General features: G+C 38.5%; 1 protein-coding gene across 2 annotated transcripts in view; it reads right to left on the reverse strand.

Moving 5' to 3' along the window:
- Window positions 1–26,421, reverse strand: part of CFAP54 (cilia and flagella associated protein 54) — a 303,497-nt gene that overhangs the window by 105,109 nt on the left and 171,967 nt on the right. For both annotated transcript variants that reach the window (XM_061204898.1, XM_061204897.1), the window contains 8 exons: window positions 23,763–23,829; window positions 21,816–21,998; window positions 19,338–19,424; window positions 14,493–14,615; window positions 9,916–9,969; window positions 4,954–5,161; window positions 2,447–2,526; window positions 334–503 (listed from right to left, as the gene is read on the reverse strand). In XM_061204898.1, the coding sequence (XP_061060881.1) occupies window positions 334–503; window positions 2,447–2,526; window positions 4,954–5,161; window positions 9,916–9,969; window positions 14,493–14,615; window positions 19,338–19,424; window positions 21,816–21,998; window positions 23,763–23,829 (972 nt within the window). The remainder of the gene's footprint in view (window positions 1–333; window positions 504–2,446; window positions 2,527–4,953; window positions 5,162–9,915; window positions 9,970–14,492; window positions 14,616–19,337; window positions 19,425–21,815; window positions 21,999–23,762; window positions 23,830–26,421) is intronic.

Here is a 26,421-nt window from a genome sequence, read left to right on the forward strand (position 1 = left end):
TTATTGGTTGTCTAGGGAGAAAACACTCCATAGGTGTTATGTGTAAAAAAGCTATAAGGAATTTAGGTTCTGCCTTTTAAAAATAAATTATTAATTAAAAAGGAGAACTCTGAATTTGTTTCTGTTTCACATAAAACATCCTAGCTATGTGCTTTAATAAACCAAATTAATTTGTTGAGAATTATAGTTTTAAACGTAGTAATGTGTGAAAACTCTCCTGAATAATAAAAAGCAAGTCTGCTCTATTAATCTAGGAATTTATAAAACTTACATAAAATTTAGGTATATTTTAACAAATGAGAGTGAGGAAGAAACTGTAATGCAGAGACTCGCCTGTATGCTGCCCGGTGTCTCTGCAGGGCGACTGCAGCCAGCTGCAGCCTGACCTCCACCACAATCTCTAGCTCGCCAGCCGAACACTGAGAGAGGTTCTTATGGCCTGGATGCTCCATCTCTGACACAAGGAAGTTGAGCCTGTCTTCAGCTTCTGTCAGTAAAATTGACTAAAGAAAGAACAACACACAATCACCGAAGTTCAGAAATAATACAAATCATGTCTCATTCTTATTCATCAAATATTTTTCATGTACTGAAAAGTAACAATGAATGGAAGACCAAAAAGGAAATCTGAACAAAATCATCAGAGAAGAGAGCTCAGTGAACAGGAAAAAGACAACAGGGAACAAAAAGGGAAGTAATGGCAAGAGTAAGTGTGTAGGACAGTGACCCCTTATTGCATGCACAGCCGATGCCCATACTTGCATATTCATAGTAGCTGTGTTCTAGAAAGTTGCTGCAAACACTAAGTCAGCGAATACTGAAGCATTGCTCCTAGGGAAATAAAGGGATAGGTTCCTACGAGCCTCTGGTCACACCATTTCTGTCAGCTGATCAGTACATAACCTTGTTTAATGTGTGTTTATGTTTAAAGACACGTTATTGAATATACAGTGTAGATTCATTAACCTTGAACTCACAGCCAGTAACTCTACAACTCATGCCTGATTGAAGCTTGTCTAACACACGTATTTTCTCCAAAAGGCACATCACAGCCTCCTTGCACTTAGGATTACTAGACAGCTCTTCAGCACTACGCTTTAGGGGCCATTTCAAATAGTGAAAAGATCAACAAAAGACCCCACAAAAATGCAAAAAGCTTGGCAATAAATGAAAAGGACACTTGTTTATAGTATGAAAATGGAAAGAAAAAGTCAGCGTTGCCTTGTTCAACTCAGCTGGGAATGTGCATATCAGGCAACTCAAAGTTTTCTATGCTCTGTGCCTGTCCCCAAATGACCACCAAAGAGCGAAGAGTATTGATTTGGGAGTTACAATTAAATTTTAGCAGATAAGCAAATTAGCAAATACTGAATCTGTGAATAATGAGGATCAACTGTATTTCAAATTAAACTATGGTCACCTAACTGGTAATGTAAAGATAATGAGATTTTACAGTTTACAGTCAATACTAAATAGCAATAGCAATACTAAATAGCAACATGGCAAAAAAGAAAGGGACCAACCAATCTTTCAAGGAACAGGTCTCTAAAACCTTGTTGTATAGAGCAGTAAATACTATATAAGGAGTAGGGTAATTTAGTATAATGGTTAAGAACGTGATCTGTATTTTATTAGTTGTATGGCATTAGTGAATTTCTTACTGTCTAAGCCTCAGTTTATTCATGGTTCAGCACAATACAGTTCAAGAATGATTAATATGGGGCTTCCCTGGTGGTGCAGTGGTTGAGAATCTGCCTGCCAATGCAGGGGACACGGGTTCAAGCCCTGGTTTGGGAAGAACCCACATGCCGCGGAGCAACTAGGCCCGTGAGCCACAACTACTGAGCCTGCACGTCTGGAGCCTGTGCTCCTCAACAAGAGAGGCCGCGATAGTGAGAGGCCTGCGCACCGCGATGAAGAGTGGCCCCCGCTTGCCACAACTAGAGAAAGCCCTCGCACAGAAACGAAGACCCAACGCAACCAAAAATAAAAATAAATAAATAAAACTATAAAAAAAAAAAAACTGACTTCCATTTAAAAAAAAAAAAAAGAATGATTAATATGTACATCACAGACTTGTGAGAATTAAATAATCATGCAAAGTGCCTGTCATGCAGTAAGCACTGAATAAATGGTACTGTTGTTGTTCCTGTTGTTATCACTATTATTATTAGGAAACACCAAACAGGGCATGGAATGCTCAAATCCCATCAGATAATAAATCTTATTTCCCACGGCAACTTAATCGAGTTAAAAGGTCAAAGTCTGACACCTCTCGGCATCTGCTTTTCTCCTGGGGAGTGGACCCCATCCCTGGCCCCAGCCCATGCTTAGGCAAGAAAAGCTACGTGAGTAAGCACAGTCCTGAAAGTTGACCTGTCCAGGGCCTAACAGTGGGCTTTCTGGTAACGGATTCACTATGATTTGAAAAATTTTTTAAACTTACCTTTAGTGTGCGAAGTGTGAAGTCCTCTTTCATTTTTGTAAGCTGACAAAGTAAGCCTCCCTCATCCTTTAAACACACCTCTGTAAGACACAACATTTTGGAAGAACTAAGGATATCTGTGGTTAGCTTAAATATTAATTCTAATTTACAAAACTCATCATTAGTTGGGAATTTTAATGTTTAAAAAACAACCACAATGATAATTAGAAACACAGTGCTATATCAAATGGTCCCTAAATATCAGACATTAGAAGACTGAGGCTGATTCTTAAATTCTGAAAGGATCTTTTGGGTGCTTGGTGATGCCATTCAAGTTATCGGCTACTGATATAAAATAGTGGTTCCTCACCTGGGATCCCAGGACCCCTTAAGGTCCTCAAAGAATTGGGTTGGCCAGAAAGTTCGTTCAGGTTTTTCGTAAGCTGTTAGGAAAATCCCGAACGAATTTTTTGGCCAACCCAATATTTTTGGGTCTTCCAGATATTTATAATATCTCAGTAAGATCTCTTTGGAAGTGTCAGTTCTGCTGATTTGCTCCAAGACCTCCTTGGAAGTGTCAGTTCATGCCCCTCCCTCTAAGAGCAGAGAGTGAGACCATTTGGAACAGTGCAAAGTACAATCCTCAAATATCTCAAAATTCCTACCCACAATCCAAAGCTGGCCCTCATTCTGAGCGAGGGAGCATTGAGAGAATTTAGATCACAAACTTTGCCTGCTATAGTAAGCCTGGCTTCTAGACTACAGGAGGGAGAAAAACTACAAGTCATTATTTGACTAGGAATTAATGCACAAATTACCCACCTAAAGAGACTAAGTTTGTCAAGTGGAAGAGGGAGTCCAGAATAACATGGAACTGAACACACCTGACTTCCTCCCTTCTTCCAACTTCAATTTGCCTGGCTCTTCTCCTAAATTAGGAGACTCTGGAGCTAGAGGGTCAGCTGAGTATGAGGGAGGGCCCAGAAGAAAGATCTGGGACTAGGTCTTCTCCCCTAAGGGAAAGTGAGAGACAGGCAAGGATAGAAACGGAGGAACGCTAGGACGAGTACCAGAACGTGAGAAATCCTGGCAAGAGGCTGAGCCACCTCTTTCTCCTGCTCTCTCTGCCTCCTGAGTGACCCCCACCCCTGTGTGCTCCTCCCATGTTGTAGCATGCCCCTCCCTCTTGGGAGCTGTAAATAACAAACTCTGTTTTCAATGGCAGCCATCTCCTGATCTGTTGGCCTCACCACACCTGAATAATAATAAAACTTACACTTTAAAACAGAGGCCAATATTATTCTGATACCAAAACTAGACAAAGACACCGTAAGAAAAGAAAACTACACAATATATCTTATGAATATGCATGCAAAAATCTTCAACAAAATCCTAGCAAACAATCCAGCAACATATAAAAAGAATTATATACGATGACCAAGTGGGATTTATCCCAAGAAAGCAAGGTTGGTTAAACACTCAAAAATCAACTAATATAATACATGCTTATGGATAGAATAAAAAACAAAAACCATATAATCATCTTAATAGACACAGGAAAAGCATTTAATAAAATCCAACACCTTTTCATGATAAAATCACTCAACAACCTAGGAATAGAAGAGAAATTCTTCCAGCTGATAAAGGACATCTATGAAAAACTCACAGTTAACATCATACTTAGTGGTAAAAAAAAAAACAACAAAAAAACAACTATTTTTAAGGCAACATTAATTCATTTGAAAAATACGTATATAGTTTTATATATGTATATACGGGCCATAAATCCCATCCACGGGTATCTTATCCTATAGAAATATACACTATAGTATGGATACGTAGTACTTCCGCACTGTTCCCTAGAAACAAAGTGAATGCACAACAGGGGAATGGCTGAATAAACCATGGGCTGTTCACAGCATAAAACACCACACAGCCAGTTTAGGGGACCAAAGCAAAGCAGCTGACTTGGAGTGGCTTAGCAAAGTTTTTTACATAAGAAATGCAAGAGGCAGAAAAATGTAAAATACATCATTTCTTAAATAAATGACAAATCCTATTTTGTATGTGCAGCTGACCCTTGATCAACATGGGGGTTAGGGACACTGACCCTCCATGCAGGTGAAAATCCATGTATAATTTATAGTTGGCGCTTGGTATAGACGGTCCTCTGTATCCTCAGTTCAGCATCTGCAGATTCAACCAACCACAGATTGTGCAGTACTGTAATATTCACTATTGAAAAATATTGGTGTATACGCAGACCTGTGCAATTCAAACCTGTGTTGTTCAAGGGTCAACTGTATATAATGTAAAAAAGTGGACAAATATGCAGATATATTGGTGGATATGGATAGGCAGGTACCTAGACATAAGCACATTATGTTTGTCATTAAGTGAGCTCTGAGAAAACCATGAAAGAATATCTACTAGAATGTTCATATGGATTATTGGGGGTAGAGTGGGGAATAGGTGGGGAAAGGGAATAGAAAGAGAAATAAGCAAAAAAAAATAGAACAAAAGATTACCTTTCAAGTTTGGGAGGTTTGGTCTGTTTTTCTCATCAATAAGTCCATGGCAGACTGGTTTCGTTATATGTTCTGGGACACAGTTTATTGTTGCAGCCACACTTATTAAAAAGTATGCTTTAACAAAGGCAAACTTATTTAAGAGATGTTGCTGACCGACTGCAACCAGGATTAGAGGCAAGCCTTTGTTTATTAAATCATCAAGTGCCTAAAAAATATTTTAAAAAAAGGCAAAGCAGTAAAATACTGTTTTCAGATATTATTAGCTTCAGTCCCCTTCTGCAGTCCTCATCTGGTGTAGGATGAAGGAATTCAGGGATAGACATGAGGGAACATAATTGGCAGGTCCATTGAGAGAGGCGTCACAACGATGCCAGCAGGTCCACAGGGCTCCTGCCATTTCCCACCAGTTGGTTACCTGCCCCATGAGGCCAGCCCTGCCACACAGGGAGAGTGAACCCAGTGCCGACAGCAAGGAGGGGACACCTTATCAAAATGGAGCAACTGAAAAAGCTCATCAGCCATGCATGCTGGCCACTCTGCTTTAGCTCGAGTGAATTAGAGCTCGCAGGATGGGAAAAAGGGGAAGGACGGGAGGATAAGCAAACCCCTTCCCAACTTAGAATCTGTGTCAATCATGAGAATCCCCACCTTGAGGACTCCCTCCACTTCTGGGTCCCCTCCCTTGCACGCACACTTCCTTGGCAATCATGCTAAGTGGCACCACTTTAAGTTCCTGACCAAACCTCAGTGCCACCTGGTCATCATCCTACATTTTCCCAGTCCATTCACTCTTGCTCCCTCCTACACAACCATTTCATGCTCTTCTTGTTTCTAAATTCTAACACTTTCTCCCCAATGCCTCTCCCAGCTAGTAACCTTGCTTCCTATACTTAAATGAGAAAACTGAAGCAGTCAGAGTAGTGTCCACAGACCTCACAGCTCCACCTCTCCCACCTACCCAAGCATCTGCCTCACTGCCCTGCCTTCCTTCCTGCTTGCCAAGGCTGGTGCCACCACTTAGGCCATCAGTCCTGTCCCCACTGGTGTACTCAGCCATTCTCTCCTACATCATAAGTGTTCCCTTTCTAACAAATACTATATGATATCACTTACATGTGGAATCTAAAGTATGACACAAATGAACTTATCTATGAAACAGAAACAGAGTCACAGACACAGAGAACAGACTTGTGGTTCTCCAAGGGGAGAAGGTGGGGGAGGGATGCACTGGGAGTTTGGGGTTAGCAGACATAAACTATTATATATGGAATGGATAAACAACAAAGTCCTATTGTATAGCACAGAGAACTAAATTCAGTATCATATGATAAACCATAATGTAAAAGAATATGAAAAAGAATGTATATATATACATATGTATAACTGAATCATTTTGCTGTACAGCAGAAATTAACACAAAATTGTAAATCAACTATACTTCAATTAAAAAAAATGTTCCCTTTCTACAGAGACATTCCCATCAGCACACAGCCATGCTGTCTTCACCGCCATTTTAAAAACCAAAAACTCTCTATACCCTGACTTCCTCCTCCAGTTACTACCCTAATTCTCACTTCCCCTAACAGCAACAACCTACAAGGTTGTCAATATTCCAATCTCTCTCCTTTCATTTGCTTTTAAACCTACTCCATCCTTACATTGAAACCCTTTGGTCAAGGTCACCAATGGCCTACACTTGGCTAAATCTAATGGTTAATTCTCAGTCTTCGTATGCCATGTTACTTTAATCTAAGACACCATTGTTTTATATGCCAATTAAACTTTCACATGCCCATAACTGTAAAATGCATTCTGATTGCACAGCTGTTAAATGTTTTTAAAAATGCATGTTTAAGACTTCGTGAATTATGGTAGTGCATTTCTCAGCAAAATTTGACACTATTAATCATTCCCTCCTCTAAAAATGCTTCTTCTCTTGGCTTTCAAGCCACCACACTCCCTTGGTTTCTTTCCTATTATATCCACTACTTCTTTTCTGTCTTCTTTGCTGGTTCCTCCTCTTTTCCTATACCTCTAAATATTGGAGTGTCCCAGGGCTCCATCCTCTTCCATCTCATTCTCTCCCCTTCGATGATCTTAATCAGGCTTATGGTTTTAATCTCATCTAAATGCTGATTAAATCCCAAGTTTTTGTCTCTAGCTCCAACTTCTCTTCTAAGTCAAGACTCATATGATCAACTTCTGACTCAATTCTTCCACTTGGATGTCTAACAGACATCTCAAACTCAACATGTCCAAAACTGTATTCCTAGTCTCCCACACAAACACAAACACACAAACACACACACACAGTATAAGCTCTATGAGGACTGAGAATCTGTCTGTATTATTGGTTAACTAATGTGTTTGATTGATAGTACCTGGCACACAGTAGACTCAATGGATTAGCTAAAGTGATCCCTTTAAAACACAAGTAGATCAGGCCACACCTCTGCCCTAAACCCTCCAGTGGCTCCTCCTTTTGTTCAGAGTAGGAGCCTAGGTGACAAAAGCCCTACAAAGCCCTTCTCTATCTGAGCACCCCACCACCATCTACCCTGTTACCTCTCTGACCTTGTCTCCAACTGCTCTCCCATCATTCACACAACTCTAGCCACACTGGCCAAGATGTCCCTCACTAAGCTAGGCAATCCTGCCCCAGGGCCTTTGCACTCACTGTAGCCTGTTCTTAGATTATTCTTTCTCCAGATTTCATAGAACTTGCACCTTTACCTGCTTCAGGTCTGTTCACCAATGTCACCTCAGTGAGGACTAAGCTGACTGTCCCATTCAAAATTACAACCCCAGTCTAGCCCCATGCTCCCAATCCCCTTTATGAGCTGCTGGGTTCATTTTCCCCTACAGCATGGTTCACCTCCTAACATACTATATAATTGACTCATTTATAACGTGTACATATATATGTTTATTACTAGTCTTGCCCACTAAAATATAAGCTCCCTGAGGGCTTAGAATTTGTTTTGTTGATTAATTGATGTATTTATCTGACAGCGCAAGAAGAGTACCTTGCACGCAATAGGCTCTTATTAAATATTTGTTGAATTAATATAAAAGGCAGATGCTGGGGCTATGTATTCTTAAAAAAAAAAAAAAGGTAAATTATTTGCCTTACGTGAACTAAAAAAAGAAAAACCTCATTGTCTGGGAGAGTATGAGGCAATGCTCGCAGTGGGGAGGTCTGTTGCTGTTGTTCATTCTCCTTCCTTAAGCCCTTCTAAAGGGTGGAAAGCAATACCCGCAAAACAGCCAGACGTGGAGCAACTCTGAGCCTGACCTGGTAACAAATGATCGTACTAAGGAAATGGTAGACATTCTCCATCTAGAAAAGAAACTTCAGACTGGTTGGGGGCGGGAGGTGTGTGTAGGAGAAGGTTTCTCTTTTCTATGCACAGCAAAGTGATTTAATGAGCCCTGTCAATTACACACAAACTCTTGAGGATCAAAAGAAGATTAATTAGTAATGCTATCCAACACTCCGTCCTCTCCCTCTATACAGAAAATATGAAGTGTAATCTGAAGCGTCTTAAGCAGACCAACAGTTCTGTTTTAATTAATTAGCTAATAGAAATTGGTTTTCCATTATACAGTACTGTCAGTCTCTTTTTGTTTAAAAAAAAAAAAAAATCAAACAAACATTCCTTTTATACCCAAGACCACTTTTATAACCAAAACCAAAAGAAGTGTTTTTAGGATGCCCTGGCATTTATGACCGGAAAGAAATAAATATTCCGAAGCATCCCAAGGTCTCAGAACACTAAAATGAAAGATGAATATGTATTTGTATCTTCCTAATACCAGTTCTTTCATTCCAGGCAACTTGCTTATAAATTAAAACAAATTTTAAGGCAAAAACAATGAATCATCTGAAGCATAATTAAAAGTGAAGTTTGTGGAATAAAATTAACAATAATAGAAAAGTAATAAGATTACATTTAATAAAAGGTAGATAAATTCCTATCAAAATTATGGAGGAAAAAAATAAAGCAATTTTGAGGAAATGTCTCTCAAAGTTATTTCATAAAAATTAATACTTTACTTAGTGAAACAGAATGCTGTTTCTGAGCATTTAAAAAAACCAAAAACTATGTGTACCTGTCTATATGCATTATCCATCGCCTGCCTGTGTGAACCCCTTGCCCCTCTGTAACCCCCTTAACAATGGTTGCCCTACCACCCTTCCACTCCAACACTTCCTAGTGGACAAACTGCTGGGACTCTAAGATTTTTTTAAATGACTTGATAAAATTTAAATGCTTTTAGGTCATCAAAAGTTTAAAACCCAATCATTCCATTAATGACAAGAATAAACTTATTGGGATGGGCAGTCTGGTCCTCTCTTTGTAAAAAATAGTGGGGAAATCAGAGGAATTGCTTATAAAAATGTCATATGAAAACCTTCCTTTAGCTAATGCTAGGATGGTAATCATACTGTAATATATAAATGTATCAAATCAATGCATTGTACACCTTAAACTTACACAATGTTATATGTCAATTATACCCCCCAAAAAAATTGAAAAAGAAAACCTTCCATACATTGGCTGAGAGGCAGTCTCAGACTGGGGCAATGGATCCGAGTAAAAGCAGTATTGAACAGGTGGGCTATCACAAAATCCTTTACTGATGATCAAAGTTACTAGGTAACTAAGATAGATATTAGATACTTGGCATGGCTAGATAAGCAAACTGAATATGCATGTGCAATTGAAAATTGAGGAGCAGTAACTGATATTTGCTCCATCTGAAAACCAGATCAGTTTGGGTCCAACCGTATCTCTGGCCTCAATATTTGGAGATCAGACTCCATTACCAGACATAGAAGAGCATATTACACAGCAGATATTCAAAAACAAAGATTATACATACCAAAAAGATTGAAATGACTCAAAAATTATCCACACTAAATATCCAATGTTTATAAAATATCGTTATCCTTACCTGCATATTTTCTTTACTAGTAAGAGGTTTTCCCGAGTCAAATGATTGAAATATCTGCCAATATACAAAATGTTAACATTAGAAACAAGAGTATTGAGTGCTCCTTTAGATGAAACTGTTAATGTGTTCTAAAACCATCTCAAATATAATTTTTATTATAAAAGTAATACATGCTCTAGTCAGAAAAGACAAGTATAGTATAAAGAAAGCAAAAATCAACATCTTTAGGTTGTCAATGTTAATATCTAGGTGTCTTTACTACCAATTTCTTTTTGATGTATTTTAAAATTTTGTATATGTATTTGGATTCCTTTTCACTAAATGTTACATCATAATTATTTTCCCACACCATTAAGTTATTTGTAAACCTCATCTAATAGCTCAGTAACGTTCTATCCTATGAATGTAGCATAATAACTTCTTTCCTATTGTTAGACATCTAAGAAGACCACTTCTCATCCTCACCCCACCATTCAGCCCTGGTTTAAATAATATTAGTGACTATTTTGCTGGTATTTCTGATTATCACCTTTGGATAGATTCCTGGAAGCAGAAGTGCTGGGTCATAAGATAAGACTATATTGAGAAAATTGAAAAGGGATAGCTCAATCTACCTTCCACCCATGTTGTATGAAAATGCCAGGATTACTGCACTTTCAATAGCATTGCGCATTAGCACTTAAAAATGTTTTTGCCAGTTTGAGGTAAATTGTATTACTCTTCACAATGATGCTTTTTGTGGTTCTTCCCTTGTTTGTGAATTACCTGTTAATATGTTTGGCTCTAAATATAATATTGCATTAGAAAACATTCAATTCATTTGTCACAGAACATTGTTGTATCGTTATGAGGCTGTATCCCTTCTGGTACAGCTGCCCTTTTTAAAAGGTGCCCATTCTTAGATGTCAATACTAATACCCCATCCACATCCTCTTGGTCACCCGGAAGTCACCAGCATCTTCCATGAACAGGTCACTCACATGTGCACGGTATCTTACTTCAAGCACCTGTACCTCTTTGCCTGAGGGCATTCTGTGGCCACAGGAGAGTTTCAGGAGAGGCTGCAAGTGCAGGGAGCAACCCCTACCAATGAGGGGCAAGAGACTGTCTCTCTGCAGGCCCCACTCGCCCATGGTGGGGATCTCATTAATGCTCTGTGGAGTGGTTTTCCTCGTCTCCCTGTCTGACTTTCCTACTCACTCACTGTTCTTCCTGGAATCATCTCCCAAACACACTAATTGTTCCCAAATCTTTGTCTCAGGATCTGCTTTTGAGGAACCCCTAAATCAAGACATCACATATTGCTCTTATCAGAAGAAAGTGTTGGTAAGTGTCTAAAAACATTCCTTTTTTTAAAGATATTCTTTATTTCCTTTAACACATTGAAAAGTGAGTAACTGAATCCAGGGAGAGACCTTTGGTGATATAATTTGAAGAGGGTTAATGATGGGACTTTAGATTTGGTGATGAGAGCAGAATCCCAATATGAGTATATTTTTAAAAAATAGAATTTTTTTAAAAGCCCGTGAAAAGTTCAATCATAATCTGTAAGACTTTTCCAGTAACTGCTTTTACAACTGAAATTTAACTCATTAATCCTGTCTTTAAATAACTAGCCTGCAGCCTAATAACGTTGGCACCTATTTTAATTATAAACCCTGAACGCACTTCCTCTTTTAATTACACTTTTTAAATTCCCAACTGCAGCTGGAAAAGCTGCAAATTAACTTTGAGAACACAAAATTTGAAGTCATAATCCATCGGGAAACAATTCCCCCACACTTCTGTCTTAACGAAAACTAGCTGATAAAAAATGAAGTTTGGAATTTACCTGTAAAAATAAGTTTCAGACCACTTGTCTATTTGTTTTGGTAAAAGCAGTAACCATTGAAAACTCTCTCTTGTTTCCTATTCTACCCAACAGGCTTCCCTTTCCTTCTTGTCTTCCAGACCCTAAATGTGGAGGGCCCCAAGTTTCAGTCCTCTGCCTTCTACTCTTCATTATCTGCCTTGGTCCCCAGCTGCTCTCCCCGAGCCCCATGACTTTAAATTTCTGCCGATGCTCCCAAATTTGCCTGCAGCTTCAACCTCTCCCCTGAATTCCAGAACATATACTCTCTGCACCTACCTAGGCTGTATCTCCACCTGCTTGTCCACTAGGAATCTCACACTTAAGACGCTCTACCCCTGCCTTGGGGCAGCGGGACCCCCCATCTCAGTCAATGAAAACTCTTTGCTACCAGCTGCTCACGTTGAACACTCTGTAGTCAGGTCTGACTTCTTCCTCTTACATCCCACATCTCAACCGTCATTAGCAAATGCTGTCAGCTCTACCTTTGCCATGTGCCCAGAATTTTACCACTTTTCACTCCTCCCACCACTGTTACCCCGACCACTGTCACATCTCACTCAGGTCATTGGCAAAGGCCTTCTCCCTGGTCTCCCTATTTACACCCAAGCTCATCCACAGCCCATTCCCCAAACAGCAAGCAAAGTGGTTCTTTGAAATTTACTTCCTGTCCCATCGCTCCTCTGTTCAAAGCTCTACAAGGTTTCCCATCTCATTTAGAGTAAACTCCAGTCCTCACCCAGCCCTGGGCGGTCCGACATGACCTGGCTCCTGGGTCCTGCCCTCTCCTCCTCCTCCTCCTCTCTAATCCAGCCTCACGTGGCCTCCCTGGTTTTCCTCAGCCACATCTTGCAGGCCTTTGCCCTTGCACTGCCTCCTATTTGGAAGGTTGTTCCCTCAAATCTTTCACTCCCTTATTAGAGAGACTTCCCAAACCACCCTCAATAGAACAGCTACCCATCGCTCTGGTCACTTCCTGTCCCCTCAACTCAGCTTGATTGTCCATCAGAGCATGTCACCATCTGACATGTAGTTATGTGCTTAATATGTTTTTATTATTTGTCTTCCTCACTGGACTGTCCAATAGTAACATGCCTCCAGGAAGGCAGTAACTCCATTTATCTTTCTACTGCTCTATCCCCATGTCTGGAATAGTGCCTGTATTCAGTCAGCACTCAATAAATATTTTTAAATGAATTAAAATATAATTTAAATATCAAAATGCAAACTATTTTACAACAGGGAAAGGCTGTTGCTTGAGCAGCAAGCAAGAAAATACTGCTAATGTAACCCAGGTAACAAGATCAAATAGTTTGTGCTATAGAAAATGAACCAAAAAACATGACTGACTCCCAAATAGATAGCTAGATAGATAAATATACAGTCATCCCTTGGTAACTGTGAGGGATTGGTTTCAGGATTCCCCACCCCCGATACCAAAATCTGCAATGCTCAAGTCCCTCATATAAAATGGCACAGTATTTGCATATAACTTAGGCACATCCTCCCATATACTTTAAATCATTTCTAGATTACTTATAATGCCTAATACAATGTAAATGTTATGTAAATAATTACTAGCATGCAAATTTAAGTTCTGCCTTTTGGAATTCTCTGGAATTTTTTTTCCAAATATTTTCAATCCATGGTTGGTTGAATCCACAGATGTGGAACCCACGGATACAGAGGGTCAACTGTAGATGTATAGACATACACACACGTATCCGATCGTCTACTGAACGTCCCTCTTAGGATTTTCTGTAGATAACTTGACACTTACCTCATTATGATAAATTATAACAGTGTAGCAGTCATATTGAGAAAAAAGCAGCAACATTTTAGGGGTACACATTGAAGTAATGTATGCATTATATGTAAATATGTCTGCCTATGCAAGTAGTTTTCAAGACATAACTATTCCGCAGTTTCTTTTAGGTCCTCTGAATTTGAATCCCACCAGCATGTATCGTGTCTGCCAGTCTCACTCCTCACACATATGCTCTCTCCCAGGGAATTGACTTGTTGCTTCCTCCTATTTCCTTTATTGCTGGCCCTTGGATGAGGGTCCAAGCATCTGCCCCAAGCAAGGTCACCCAGGGATTCCCAGATCACCACAAAAACCAAAGCAGAGGACAATAAGAGCTCACTCTGATTTAAATACAAAGGTCAGTATTCATTTTCAACGATGCTTCAATCATGCAATTTACAAATACAAATTAAGCAAGCCAGGTAAAACTCTCTCCCAAAGTCAAAAAAGACTAGACAAAATAGAGGAACATTCTCTCCTCACAAAAATCAGAAGAAATGTGAACACATGCTTAACCCTTTGGTATAAAGTATATAAATCAAAATATCCAAATAAAACATGAAGAGAGACCATTTTGACTAAGACTATTAACTAGAAATTATAAGCTCAGACCCAAAAGTCTAAGAGACAGTGGCTGATCAATGTGTCTACTGAGACTGTCCATGATAACACAAAGTCAAAATTCCACAGTAAAAACCTACTCCAAGACCACGCTCCCCTCCCCATCATGACACCCACCCTTCTTCCATTTCAGACAAAGGAAACCTTGTGTATGTCTGATGTTAGCTCTAATCAGCCATAACAAAGAAGTCTGCAGTACCAGAGACTTGTAAATACCCTTTTGTGGAAGCATTCCCTAGATTTTAGGAATGTAGCCTTCAAAAGGTTAAAAATGGCTTTGAATCAAATTGGCAGGTTTACCTTCATTCTTCCAGTAGCTTTACAGCCAGCGGGTACTGAAGAAGGCATGTTTTTTCCATAAAAAATCTGGGATATCTCATGAAAGGCTTCGGAAAAGAATCCTAAATCTATAAGGACTTCTATCTTTAAAGAAAAGAAAAAAAAAGAGATTTTAAATTAAACCATTTGTTTTACTTACAAAATTAAAATTTTAGAGAAAAATCATCAACTTGCTGAGATCCAAAATTTCTGCTTCATATTGGTAACGCATTATAAGTTAATGTTTCGACAACACACTGGTAAAGATGCATGTGTCTGTGTGTAAGCCAGTTCACATGTGCAGGGGACCAAGAAGCTAGTAAATCACATCAAGCGACTTTTCAAAACAATGGCCGTTGATGAGATGTGGCTTACTTTATCAGACGCAAACACATTTTAAAAAATAGGATAGACACAGAAGAGTTTTAAAAAATTGAATTCATCCTTTTGTTCCCATGGTCAAGTATGGTTTAAAAGAAAGACAAAACAAAAACACTCCTGATTTCTCTAACACTCTGAGGAATGTCAAACAAACCAGGAGATGAATTCCACAATGCATCAACTGTTCATTTTCTTATCCACAATGAATGGACACTGTCGATTTTACAGACATGTATTTAACAACATTAGTCAATTGGTAACTATATATTGTACATGGCTTATTTTGAATATAATCCAGCAAGACTTCCAATTAGGAAATTACAAGAAGAAATCAAATCATCAAATGCATGCGTTCATTCAGCATGTATATTGAGCTCCTCTTCTGCACCAAGCCCTCTTGGAGGTTACCTCCATTGGGATATACGGTTAGCTAAATTTAAGTGATACATGAAGATATACACAGTATGAAAAGAGATAAAAGGTACTGACAAAATACTATCTTTGAAACTGTGGTCAGGAGGGACTTCTCTGAGGAGAAAACCTTCAAGACAAGATTTGGGAATGATATGATGGAGGGAGACGTGAAAACTGCTGAGGGGACCTTGACTACAAAGGTCACGTGGTGCCAGGAGCAATCCTGGGTTCTTGGTGTGTTCAGGGAACAGCTTGTGTGGCAGGAGCTTAGGGAGAGAGGAGAAGAGGGTTGGGAGGTAGGTGCGAATGGTGGCCTGTAGACCAGCGTGGAGACTTGGGATTTGATTCTCTGCATGATAAGTGATTGGAGAGTTTTGAACAGGGCAGGGCCTGTACCTTACTTATGTTTTGAAAACATCTAGTGACTTTACAGAGAACAGAGATGGGTAAATTGTGGAAGCAGGGAGTGAAGTACAAACTTGGATGAAGATGATATATATCTAAAACACAGAAAAAGAAAATCCAATTTATCCTCAACATTATAATCATCTTACTCTCTCTTTTCCTTTAACTACTATCTTAGGAATCTCAAGAGTGTACCAATTTTAAAGAAATAAAAAGAAGGTAAGTTAGAAGGAAACAGGATGTGACAATAACATAAAAATAAAACATAAGAAGTCAGGAGAATATTTTTAATGATGAAGAGAAAACAGCTTGTCTATTGAGTTGCATACTTTGGCTCTTGCCTAAGACACCTTGGGCTCTAATCTCCCTGGTGCCATATAATATCAAAGTAGGCATCAGGGAGTCATTGGAGCTCTTTGCCCCTTGGAGGAAACATTTCCCCATATCTGTGTAAGGTTAGTTTCCTCTGGGCTTGACTGTGAGATTGCTGTACATGGACCACCTGTTCAGGCTACCTCTGGTTCAGTTTATCAAACCAATGTGACCGTATGAAAAAGCCGTGGTGATAATAATGGACATGTATTTTCAGAAACAACGAACACTGTGAACACAAACAAGCCAGATGGGAAAAAGAACCACTCATAAATCAACCCTTCAGTCACACAAATACAGAACCATCAGTACCCTTCCCAGGAATGCCAGATATGTTGAGAGTAATAAATCTTTCAGGATGCTGGCAGTTCTAAAGTGAAGCCAGACCAGTTGATCATAAAGAGGTCTTAAAGCTTCCCCTGGAAGACACTAGTGCAACTGTAGAGACTTAACAGTGTGATCTACTGCTCTTTGATTTGTCAGAAAGCATCATTGTTTGCTATTTCCTGATTACGACTTTTCTCTCTTCCCACTCACTGACCCCAGTTTAGTTCGGGAAGGTCAGGCAAACTCTGCCTATGGGTGCTATCATTCCTTCCTCTGTATGATGTGTTAATTGCTCATTTTCAGTGCTTCTGCCAACACCCTAGTTGCGTTTCCAGTCCTACTATGCTGATAAGATCCCACTCCCATCTCACTCTGTTCCTGACACGCCTACCAGATACATCTCATCACGTCCTTCTCCTGATCAAAACTGTGTCATGAATTCCCCCTCCCAACCCAAGGCTACAGAAGACAGTCCATAGTTCTTCACTGGCTTTTAAGCTACTCTAGTACAAAAACAGTTGCCAAGGGCTAACAATCAATAAAAAATCATCATTTAATCAAAAACTTTGCTCCAGATTCTTTCAGTGCCTCTCTGGACTGCCTTCTGACATGTTACTGGTTGTCATTGCAACCCTTCCATGCTTCTTGCCTCCCGTGACATCAGCATAAAACTGTCACCCAATTCTGACACCACAACCTCCTCCTTTCTCTCACTGCTCAGCCTTCATATTACATCTCAGCTTGGCATTCAAGACTGGGCCCCTGGTCTCCTCCACATCACGGACCTCTGGTGTCCTCATGTCATCTACTCCAAACTGCCTGCTCAAGGCCTCCACTCCAGTCTAACCCAACCACCTCTGCCCCCTAAACAAGTCAATACTTCCTCACCTCCACACCTTGCACACTACTGTCTGCTGAGAATGTTCCCTTCTTCCTCTCTCCTACTCAGTTAGTTCTATTTTTTTCAAGCTGAAATCTTATCTACTTGGTAAAACCTAGAGACCCAGAGCCATTTTTCCCTCTTTCAAACTCCTGGAAACAGTGTTCATCACACTCATTTGGAAATGATCAAGTGGGAGGTACACACATTATTCTCTTGTGTGTATGTCCCATCTCTCTTCCCTATTTTCACTCCTTTACAAAAGCAAAGACCATGGGTTACATTTCTTTGATTAGAGTTACTAACACGGTGCCTTTATGTAGGAGATACTTGATAAATGTTGTTTCAAAGATAAAGCAATAAACATTTACCAAGTATCTTCTTGGTGAGTTCCCACCAAACACCAAGGAGAGTGTGGATAGTAGGCACTTGATATATGTCTAAAGATTTTAAATCCAATTCAACAATTAATTACTGAATATCAAGTATATAAATTTATTACTCAAGACACTATAGGGAACCAAAAGATGCATAAGATACAGGCCTTAGCCTCGAGAATTTTGCAGTCTTGAAGAGAGCACTGTTTTAAAAACAGAGAAAAGTTGTATGCAGCTTTTTAAAAACTCTTATTAGAATTCAAAAGCCAGAGAACTGTTAAGAGTTCAGTAACTCGGAAAGGGTGAACCAGAGTTCATGGCTGAGTACAAATTATTTATTCCCAGGTTAAAATGTATTATCTTAAGAGCATCACAATTCCTGTTAGGGAAGGTGTAATCTCTATTTAGAAATAGAATGCAATGGACAATTTGGGTCTGAAAACAAGGCCCACAGGCAGGGTCTTGATGGAGACAGCAGTTCAAAGGGAAGTCTTATTTTCCCTTATTAGAAAATGTGAAGGATCGGGGAAGAAGGGTATTTCCAAAAAAGGAGAAGGAGGGCTAAGCTAGGGGAGTGTGGGAGCCCACTCATCCGCAATTGCAAGAGCCAACCAGGCACATCTTGTCGAAGCCCCACATTCAGTAATGCCCAGTTGGTAGGCTGAAGTCAGCTGCAGTGGGAGTATTTATACCATGGAAATTGGAAATGTTACAAATCAAGGCTTTTTTTTAGAGTGAGTTGTGAAATATTTACCAGCAGACGGCTGATGAAGCCATGGGATAGAAGGCAAAAGAGTGGGATAATGGGCAAGAAATATTTTAAACTCAGAGATGCTAAATATTTTATTTTAAGTTGCTGGTTTTGCCTCAACTAAAATTTCCTTATGTTCCCAATTTTCAGTAAAGTCCAATATAGAAATAAAGACCTTGGGTGGATGTAGTGTGTGTGTTTACGTGTGAGTGTGTGTGTGAGTATGTGTGTGTATGTGTAAAATATGGAATAGGGTTGAATTTCACATTAGAGATGAAGAAGTGCAGAACAGGGAGCAAATCTGCTGGCTGCTGAAAGGATCCATGTACAAAACAAATTCAACGACAGTGGGAGCCCGCGACCATGGGTGATCAGGAAAAGGGGCAGAGAAAACAAGATGCTTGATGTTCCCCACTCCACATGGGGTTCAAGCCAACTGCACATGAATCTTGAAGACAGAGAGCCTCCTGACCTCTGGGTTACAGAATTAATTGTAATTTAGTGCCTGTGTGTTTTATCACCTCAACTGTCTGTGCAATAAAAAAAACCTCCTGTATACCATGATATACATAAAGATCCTCAGCAAAAAAACTCCCAGAAACTTCGGAAAATGACTCATGAGTCTCCATGAGGAAACCAATCTTTCAGAAATGGTGATTTCTAGGCTGAATGGTGTCGGGTGAGCCTTGTTACCAGGGGTAGCTGTTCCTCACTTTACTGTGGCCCAAGAATAAAATGATCTAAGCCTTTCTACATGGCTCTTTCTCATACTTTATTAAAATGTTGGGCAAGTTCTTTTTAATATCAGTACAACACCATATATTATTATCAGCTTATGATGATAATAATAAAAAAGTAATTCATGACAATATCTTTAATAGTTCAAGAATATCAAATGTTTTAAAAAGCTTGAAACATACCTTGAGGATTCTTGCTTCTAGATTTCTGACTAGGTCTTGGCAAATTCCAGAAACAAAATATTGGTACAATGCAAGAAGAGGCAGAATCTACCAACAGAAAAACACTCTTTGTTTTGAAACGTATTTTATCAAGTTAATAACCTAATAATACAATTTAGCCAAATACTGATGTAAGAGATGTTATGCAAAATTGTGATCGATTTTTCCATATTAGAAGACTGTACTGTTTGGTATAAGTGAAATGATCTGCCTAACATATGTTTCATAATTTTATCGGAATTTTAAAGTGCTATCAGTGACTTACAGTTCCAAGTAGATGCTACTTGATACCCAAAACCTAGGTTTCACATTTCCTTAAGCATGGAAAAATAAAAATCCAGTTAATCACCTTCCTTGAGAAAACATTATTTCAACACATACGTATGAATTACTGAGGCCTGTGGAAACATTCTAGCAAATGAGCTATCAAATAAATGCAAAATTTAAAGCAAAGGAACTCACATCCATGTCCCCTAATAGCTTCTACTTATTCGTCTCAATGTCAGCTATTTGTCTTCAACTGGAATATCTCCATCATCAAAAAATATTTACAACAGGCCTGTTATATGTCAGACACTGTTGAATGAGAAAAAATCTAAGTCCTTGCCTTCATGGAGCATATATTCTACTGATTAAAACGCAAGCTTACTCTTCATATAACATTTTTATTTTCCTAAAATTAACCCCAAAGTTCAAGTCTTCTTGAAGTCCCATGGATATGTGTGAAAGCTTACAGACTATCAATTTTTCAATTGACCAAACCAGTATCCAGCTAAAGGCAGGTGTTGAGGGACAGTTTTGCCTAGACTTCTGAACAGCTCCTGATCTCAACTTAAAACTGAAGCTCAGTCCCTACAACTGGGTCCTGCTCCGTCAAAGGCAGATGCAGCAAGAAGGGGGACTGGGATCCTTATTATTTCCCATGATCCCACAGCAATGGGTCCCCTAGCAAACTTTATATGTTACAGCTGTCTCCTTAGCCACTGGGCTCCTTCTGGAAGGTAGTGTAATAGAAAATGGAAACTGTTTACATCTTGCAAGTTTAGCTAAGGAATCTCATTGTCAGTCAACTGGCGGCTGCTAACAGCAACAGCTTTTAAAAAGGACTAAAACTGGTCTTAAATGATTTCAAACATAACACAATACATTTTTCTACAATGATGCTCTACAAACATAACACAATACTTTTTTCTGTAATTAATGCAGCACAAAATGAGTTGGCTATTACCTTTGAGATTGTTTCTTTTCTTTAGTGACAAATAAAAACATACCATTTTATTGCTGCCAATTGCTCAATTATTCAGAAAAATGTTCTCAATTTCTTAAGCTTCAGAGAAAAAAATCTCATTTCTTTTCCAGGGCAGGGATATGTATTATATATGAATATGACTAGGCAGCTAAAGGTTACCCAGGGGATAAAACTATTTTCTAAATCCAGAAATGAATCCCCTTAACAAGAGAGGAGCACCATTTTGTTATTTTTTTCTAATAAACAATTTTTTGCCAAATCTGCCAAGTGTTAAAAGCATGTATCAACCTCTTCACTTTAACACAGGACATTATAATTTAACAACTAATATCAGGGGGCAATAAATCTTTTCAATATAAGGAGAGAGTGAATTTAGAACAAGAGAAAACAATATATGAGAAAAAAGAAAGTAAGTATGAAAATTATAGAGGAAAGGGAAAGCACAAAAAGAGAAAGAACATTTATTAACAAGCAAACACAGGGGGAAAAGTGATACGGAAGTAGAGGAAATAGCACAGAGGAAGCAAAAAGGACAAATAAGAAAAAGGAGGAAAATATAAAATAACCAACAGAACACCCTAATTTATGTTTAAAATGCAATCAACTTCAAATTTATGAGATACATACTGTGGCTTATTTCCCTAAAGGAAAAGAGAGTTGTATTGGGGGTTTTTTAAAATTTCCTAGGATATTAAGAAGTGTCTGTCTTTAATTTCACAGTTAGGATCTGTTTCTCACTTAGATGTGCCCTTAACACAGAAAAGACAAGACACAAAGATAAGTTTATCTCAATAAAGAAATACTCCCAGAGATTCGATATTGATATGACCTGCATGACTTAATGCAGTGAAGTTATAAGTGCACTAGATTCCTGTGTTTGAGACCAGTGCAACATTCTAGTCAATTTCACCAAATGTCTTTGTAAAAAGGTAAAATAATAGAGTAAAATAAGAGAACAAAATCAAATAGGCATGGCTACTGTACCCAAAAGGCAATGCAAACAGTGATGTCAAAGAAAGAACATTAATTAATATATTTCATTTTGAAGTACAGATCTGAATCCCGAAAATAGAGTTTAAAAGTTAAATTAGAACTGACCAAAAGAACGTTAGTAAAACTTGAAAAGTATAAGGTAAGTGGGGTAAGATACCACAGTGAATTAAGATTTGTCGATTTTACAAATCACTTACTATTAGATTTTGCTTAGCAAAGTGCAGTTCGCGGATTACGTAATACAGACTTGCAACTACAGAGCAGATGTCAGCCCGGTATCTGTCCGAGAAGAGCTCGATGCCGGGAAGAAGCTGAGTGATTTCATACTGAGCATAGCAACGTTCAGCTTTAGGGTGTGGAAGTGTGGTTCTAAGCAAACCCTGTAAATGAAAAAGGTGAAATGAAGAGCTGGAACTTGCATCTGCAGCAACGAGAGAGAAAGATAAGTACCTGTATTACTTCCCCAAGTGCTTTGCGTATGCCTAGCACAGTGTATCCTATAATAAATGATACTTATCAATACCCTCATGACCACAGGTTCCAAATGCTTTTACCACTCAAGATGGGCCTTTTAAATTCCATGGTAGTTGAATACTTATCATTTTAAGAAGAAATTATTATATTAAGTTATCATTTGTTGAGGGTGAATTTTGTGTTGGGCACTGTTGGTAAATTCTTTGTAAATATTATCTCATTTAATCCTCACTTAACCTACCCTTAGAAGGAAGGATTATTATCTCACAAGTGATATAACTGAGGCTTAAACAATTAACTTCTCTGAGGTCACACAGCTAATGATGGCAAAAAGAAGATTCAAAGTCATGTCTATGTAACTCAAAAATCTATGTTCTTTCCACTATACCAACCTATAAGTAGAGGAAAGAAAAACTTATTTCAGAAGTCTAAATCAAGCAGAGGTAATTTTGAATTTTTATTGAATTAAGTAAAAAGTTGATTTGTTTAATTGACCAATATTTCTTAGGTAATTTATATGACCAACGTTGTACCAGACATTCAGAAACAAGATGAATACACAAAATCAAATTGTACATTTAGGAGTGCTTCTTATGTTATCTTAAACAATTAACATTTCTTGATGACAAATGCATCATAAAGTTATTTTAATGTATATATCTGGAACGAATTCTAATCAGATTGCTCATTAAACTTATGATACCTAGTCTAAAATATTATGCAGTTGTTTAATTTTTAGTTTTACAAATTTTCTTTAAAATCATAAAAAGAAAGAACAGGTTTTAAAAATAAATCCCATAGCTATTAATTTTAAGTGTCATATTACAAAGAAATGATGTCCACATTTAAACAAAAAATTACTTATTTCTAAAACATAAACAGCATTATCTTCAGGAATGAGGAATATCAGAAGAAAGGATGCAATAGAAGGAATCCAATTCGGATTATCATTCCCTTTGCATCCTTGCCTCTTACACCATTTCCCTTTGAAGCACAGGCCAGAAGTGTATGGAACATAAGAAAATTGAAAAGTCTGGCCATATGCTCAGAGAAGCCTTTCTCAAAGATCTTATCTATCCAGATTTCATAAGCTATTAGACTCCTTAGAACAAGGGTGTCCCATCCTTCAAAGTAAACAGAACCTTCAGGAGATTGCAGAGGCCCCTGGCTATGTTCCCAAATCTTAGAATGCCTTGTATTTCAGATAAAAGCTCCTTTCTTCTTCAGTAAAGTCAAACCCAAATCCTAAGAACTGCAGACACTCTACTTAAACAGTCTTCAACTTATTTTTTGCTTTCATTATATGGTATATTTTACATCACACAATTGAGCAAAACTTTATTTAGAGATGAGGCAACTTAAGGCAACCCTTTAGACTCAGTCAGACTGGCTTCCCTGCTCATTAGTAACATGACATTACGAAGGACAGGAGACTCAGTTTCCTTATCTGTAAAACTCCTCCTTCTGCAGCGAAAATGAAAAAAGTGACTCTGCTGAATATTATGTCACAGGGGTTCAGCCATCGAAGGAAAGATGGGCTTATGATATTTAATCAAGGTTCATGCTATTTCCCTATGTGCAAGTTTTATGAATATGCTAAAGCACTGCTTTTTTTTTTTTTACTGACTGCACGGTCCGGCTACTGTAGAAAGGTATACAGGAAGTGTTACCTGAAAGAGCAACCCTGACAAAAGGCAACAGTTGGTTCTCTTTTCAACGTCCAATGTCTGAATAAATCTAAGTATAAGAAAAAGAAACATTCATAGACAATGTTCCAAGACTATTTTTATATAAATACATCTCTAATACTCATAGATTTTCCAAAATTAAAATAGTCTTTGTGATTCTAAAAGTGCTACATACTCATATAAGATCTAGGACATAGAAAGATAGAAAAAAATGAAATGAAAAGTCACCTATAATCCTACCACCTAAACATGATTACTGGTAACATTTTGGCCACTTTCCTTCTAGATTTTCTTCTACATACAATTATACACATGCACACTCACAGTAAGACTAAAATTATGCAATACATATTATTTTATAAACAAATTTTCTATTCTTGGACATAATGAGTCACATCATTATTTTACAGATTTTAATATTTTTATCATATGCATGTACCATAATATTAAAATATTCATCTCCATTTTGGTTTTTTCCAATGCTGAAATAAACATTGTTGTACCTACATTTCTGAGCACTTGTCCTATTAATTCCACTGGATAAATCCCTAGAAGTGGAATTTTGGGGAAAAGGAGGTGCACAATTTTAAAGTTTTTGATGAGTACAATTAAAAAATTTCCTCCCATAGATTGAAACAATGTGTTTCCTCACCAGCAGTATATTATGGATCCATCGACGACATTAAGTCTTTCCACCAAAGATTAAGGTAATATCTCTGTGTTTACTACTGTCTCATTTTATGTCCTTTAGTAGAGTTTGAGTTTTCTTTACATGGGTCTTGAAACTCAAATTTGCAACTGTAAACCACATTAGCTTCTTCTAAATCTTATTTCAATAACACCAGTGGGCTTCACTGTATCAATAACTTCATCAGTCTGAGTTCAGCTTCTCTATGTGGTGCTTTACCTTCTGAGCAGTGGGGGGAGAAGCTTCTTCTCCTCAAGGAGTCCCCAAGAACAGCCAAAGCCCCTGGAGTATCACAGAGCCTGTGGAAGTCAGACTTCCAGCTGGGTAACCAGGAAGTGACTTTCTGTTGATTGAAAACCACTAAGTAAAAACTTCAGAGGCTCAGAGAAGCTGAGGTGTCCTCTGGCAGGAATGCTATAGCTGTGTTTTTCAAGCTGGGAACCTTCCTCAGCTTTTCTATTCTCTGCTGCCAAGCTCTACTAACTTATAAACTCAAACTTGCGTGGGGATCGTGTGTGCGTGTGTGTGTGTGTGTATGTGTGTGTAAGAAAGAGTTCCGTCTCAGGAGTGGTAAAAAAAAAAAAAAAATCAAACTTGACCGAGTTTTTAAAAAATCTTTAAATGTTTGATATTTTTAAAGTGGTAATTCCATACTTCCCCTGTCCAAATGCTAATTTTCTGAAAACAGTGTGATTATTAACTAGGACAAGTTATTATTTTTTAATATTTTCTCTACAGCTCAAAATACTATGCAGATTTTTGCCTACCATGCCCTAAAATGTAACTAGAGAGGTAAAGGAAACTTGTACCTCTACTCTCTTCATACTTCTTAAATTTCTCACATTAATCAAATATTTAAGATATCTGTGAGTGCTAACTAGGTATAAGGCATTGTGATAGACTTTCACATCTGTTACATGTGGCAGGTTGAATAATGGCCCCCCCGCAAAGAAATCAACGTCCTAATCCCCCAAACCTATGCATATGTTACTCCACGTGGCAAAAAACAAACAAACAAAAAAAACCCCAAAACCAAAAAACTTTGCAGATGTGATTAAATTAAGGGCCTTGAGATAGGGAAGTTACCCTGAATTACTGGGTTCAATGTAATCACAATGGTCCTTATAAGAGAAAGGCAGGAGGGTCAGAGTCAGAGAAGATGTGAGGACGGAAACAGAGCTCAGAGAGAGAGAGAGAAAGATGACAGGCTCTTGGTCCTGAAGACAGAAGATGGAGCCATGAGCTGAGGAATGCAGGAGGCCTCTAGAAGCTGGAACATGCAAGAACAGATCGTCCCCTAGAGCCTCCGGAGGGAGCTCAGCCCTGCCAACACATTGATTTTAGGACTTCTGCCCTCCATAACTGTAAGACAATAAATTTGTGTTGTTTTAGGGCACTAAATTTGTGGTAATTTGTTATACCACTAATAGGAAACTAATACAGTCTGTGTTATGGGCTAAATTATGTGACCCACTGACCCCTGAAATTCATATGTTGAAGTCCTAAACCCTAGTGCCTCAGAAGGTGACTATACTTAGAAATAGGTCTTTAAAGAGGTAATCATGTTAAAATGAGGTCATTAGGGCGGGCCCTAATCCAATATGATTGATGTCCTTATAAGAAGAGGAGATTAGGACACAGACATGCACAGAGGGAAGACCATGTGAGGACAGAGTGAGAAGACAGCCACCTACAGGCAGGGAGAGGGGACTCAGAAGAAACCAGCCCTGTCAACACCTTGATCTCGTATGTCAAGCCTCCAGGATTGTGAGACAATAAATTGCTCACAAATTGGTACTCTGTTGCTAGTTTGTACTAGCAAACTAATACAGTATGTCATGTAATTCCTGTCACCACAGTTTACAGATGAGAACAACTGAGGCTCAGGCAGGATGAGTAACTTGCTGGGGGCCCTAAAGTTAGGCCTTAGTCAGCCTGCCTCTATGCTGTTAT

Source organism: Eubalaena glacialis, chromosome 11, assembly GCF_028564815.1.
Source record: "Eubalaena glacialis isolate mEubGla1 chromosome 11, mEubGla1.1.hap2.+ XY, whole genome shotgun sequence".
In the NCBI taxonomy this organism is placed as follows: Eukaryota; Metazoa; Chordata; class Mammalia; order Artiodactyla; family Balaenidae; genus Eubalaena; species Eubalaena glacialis.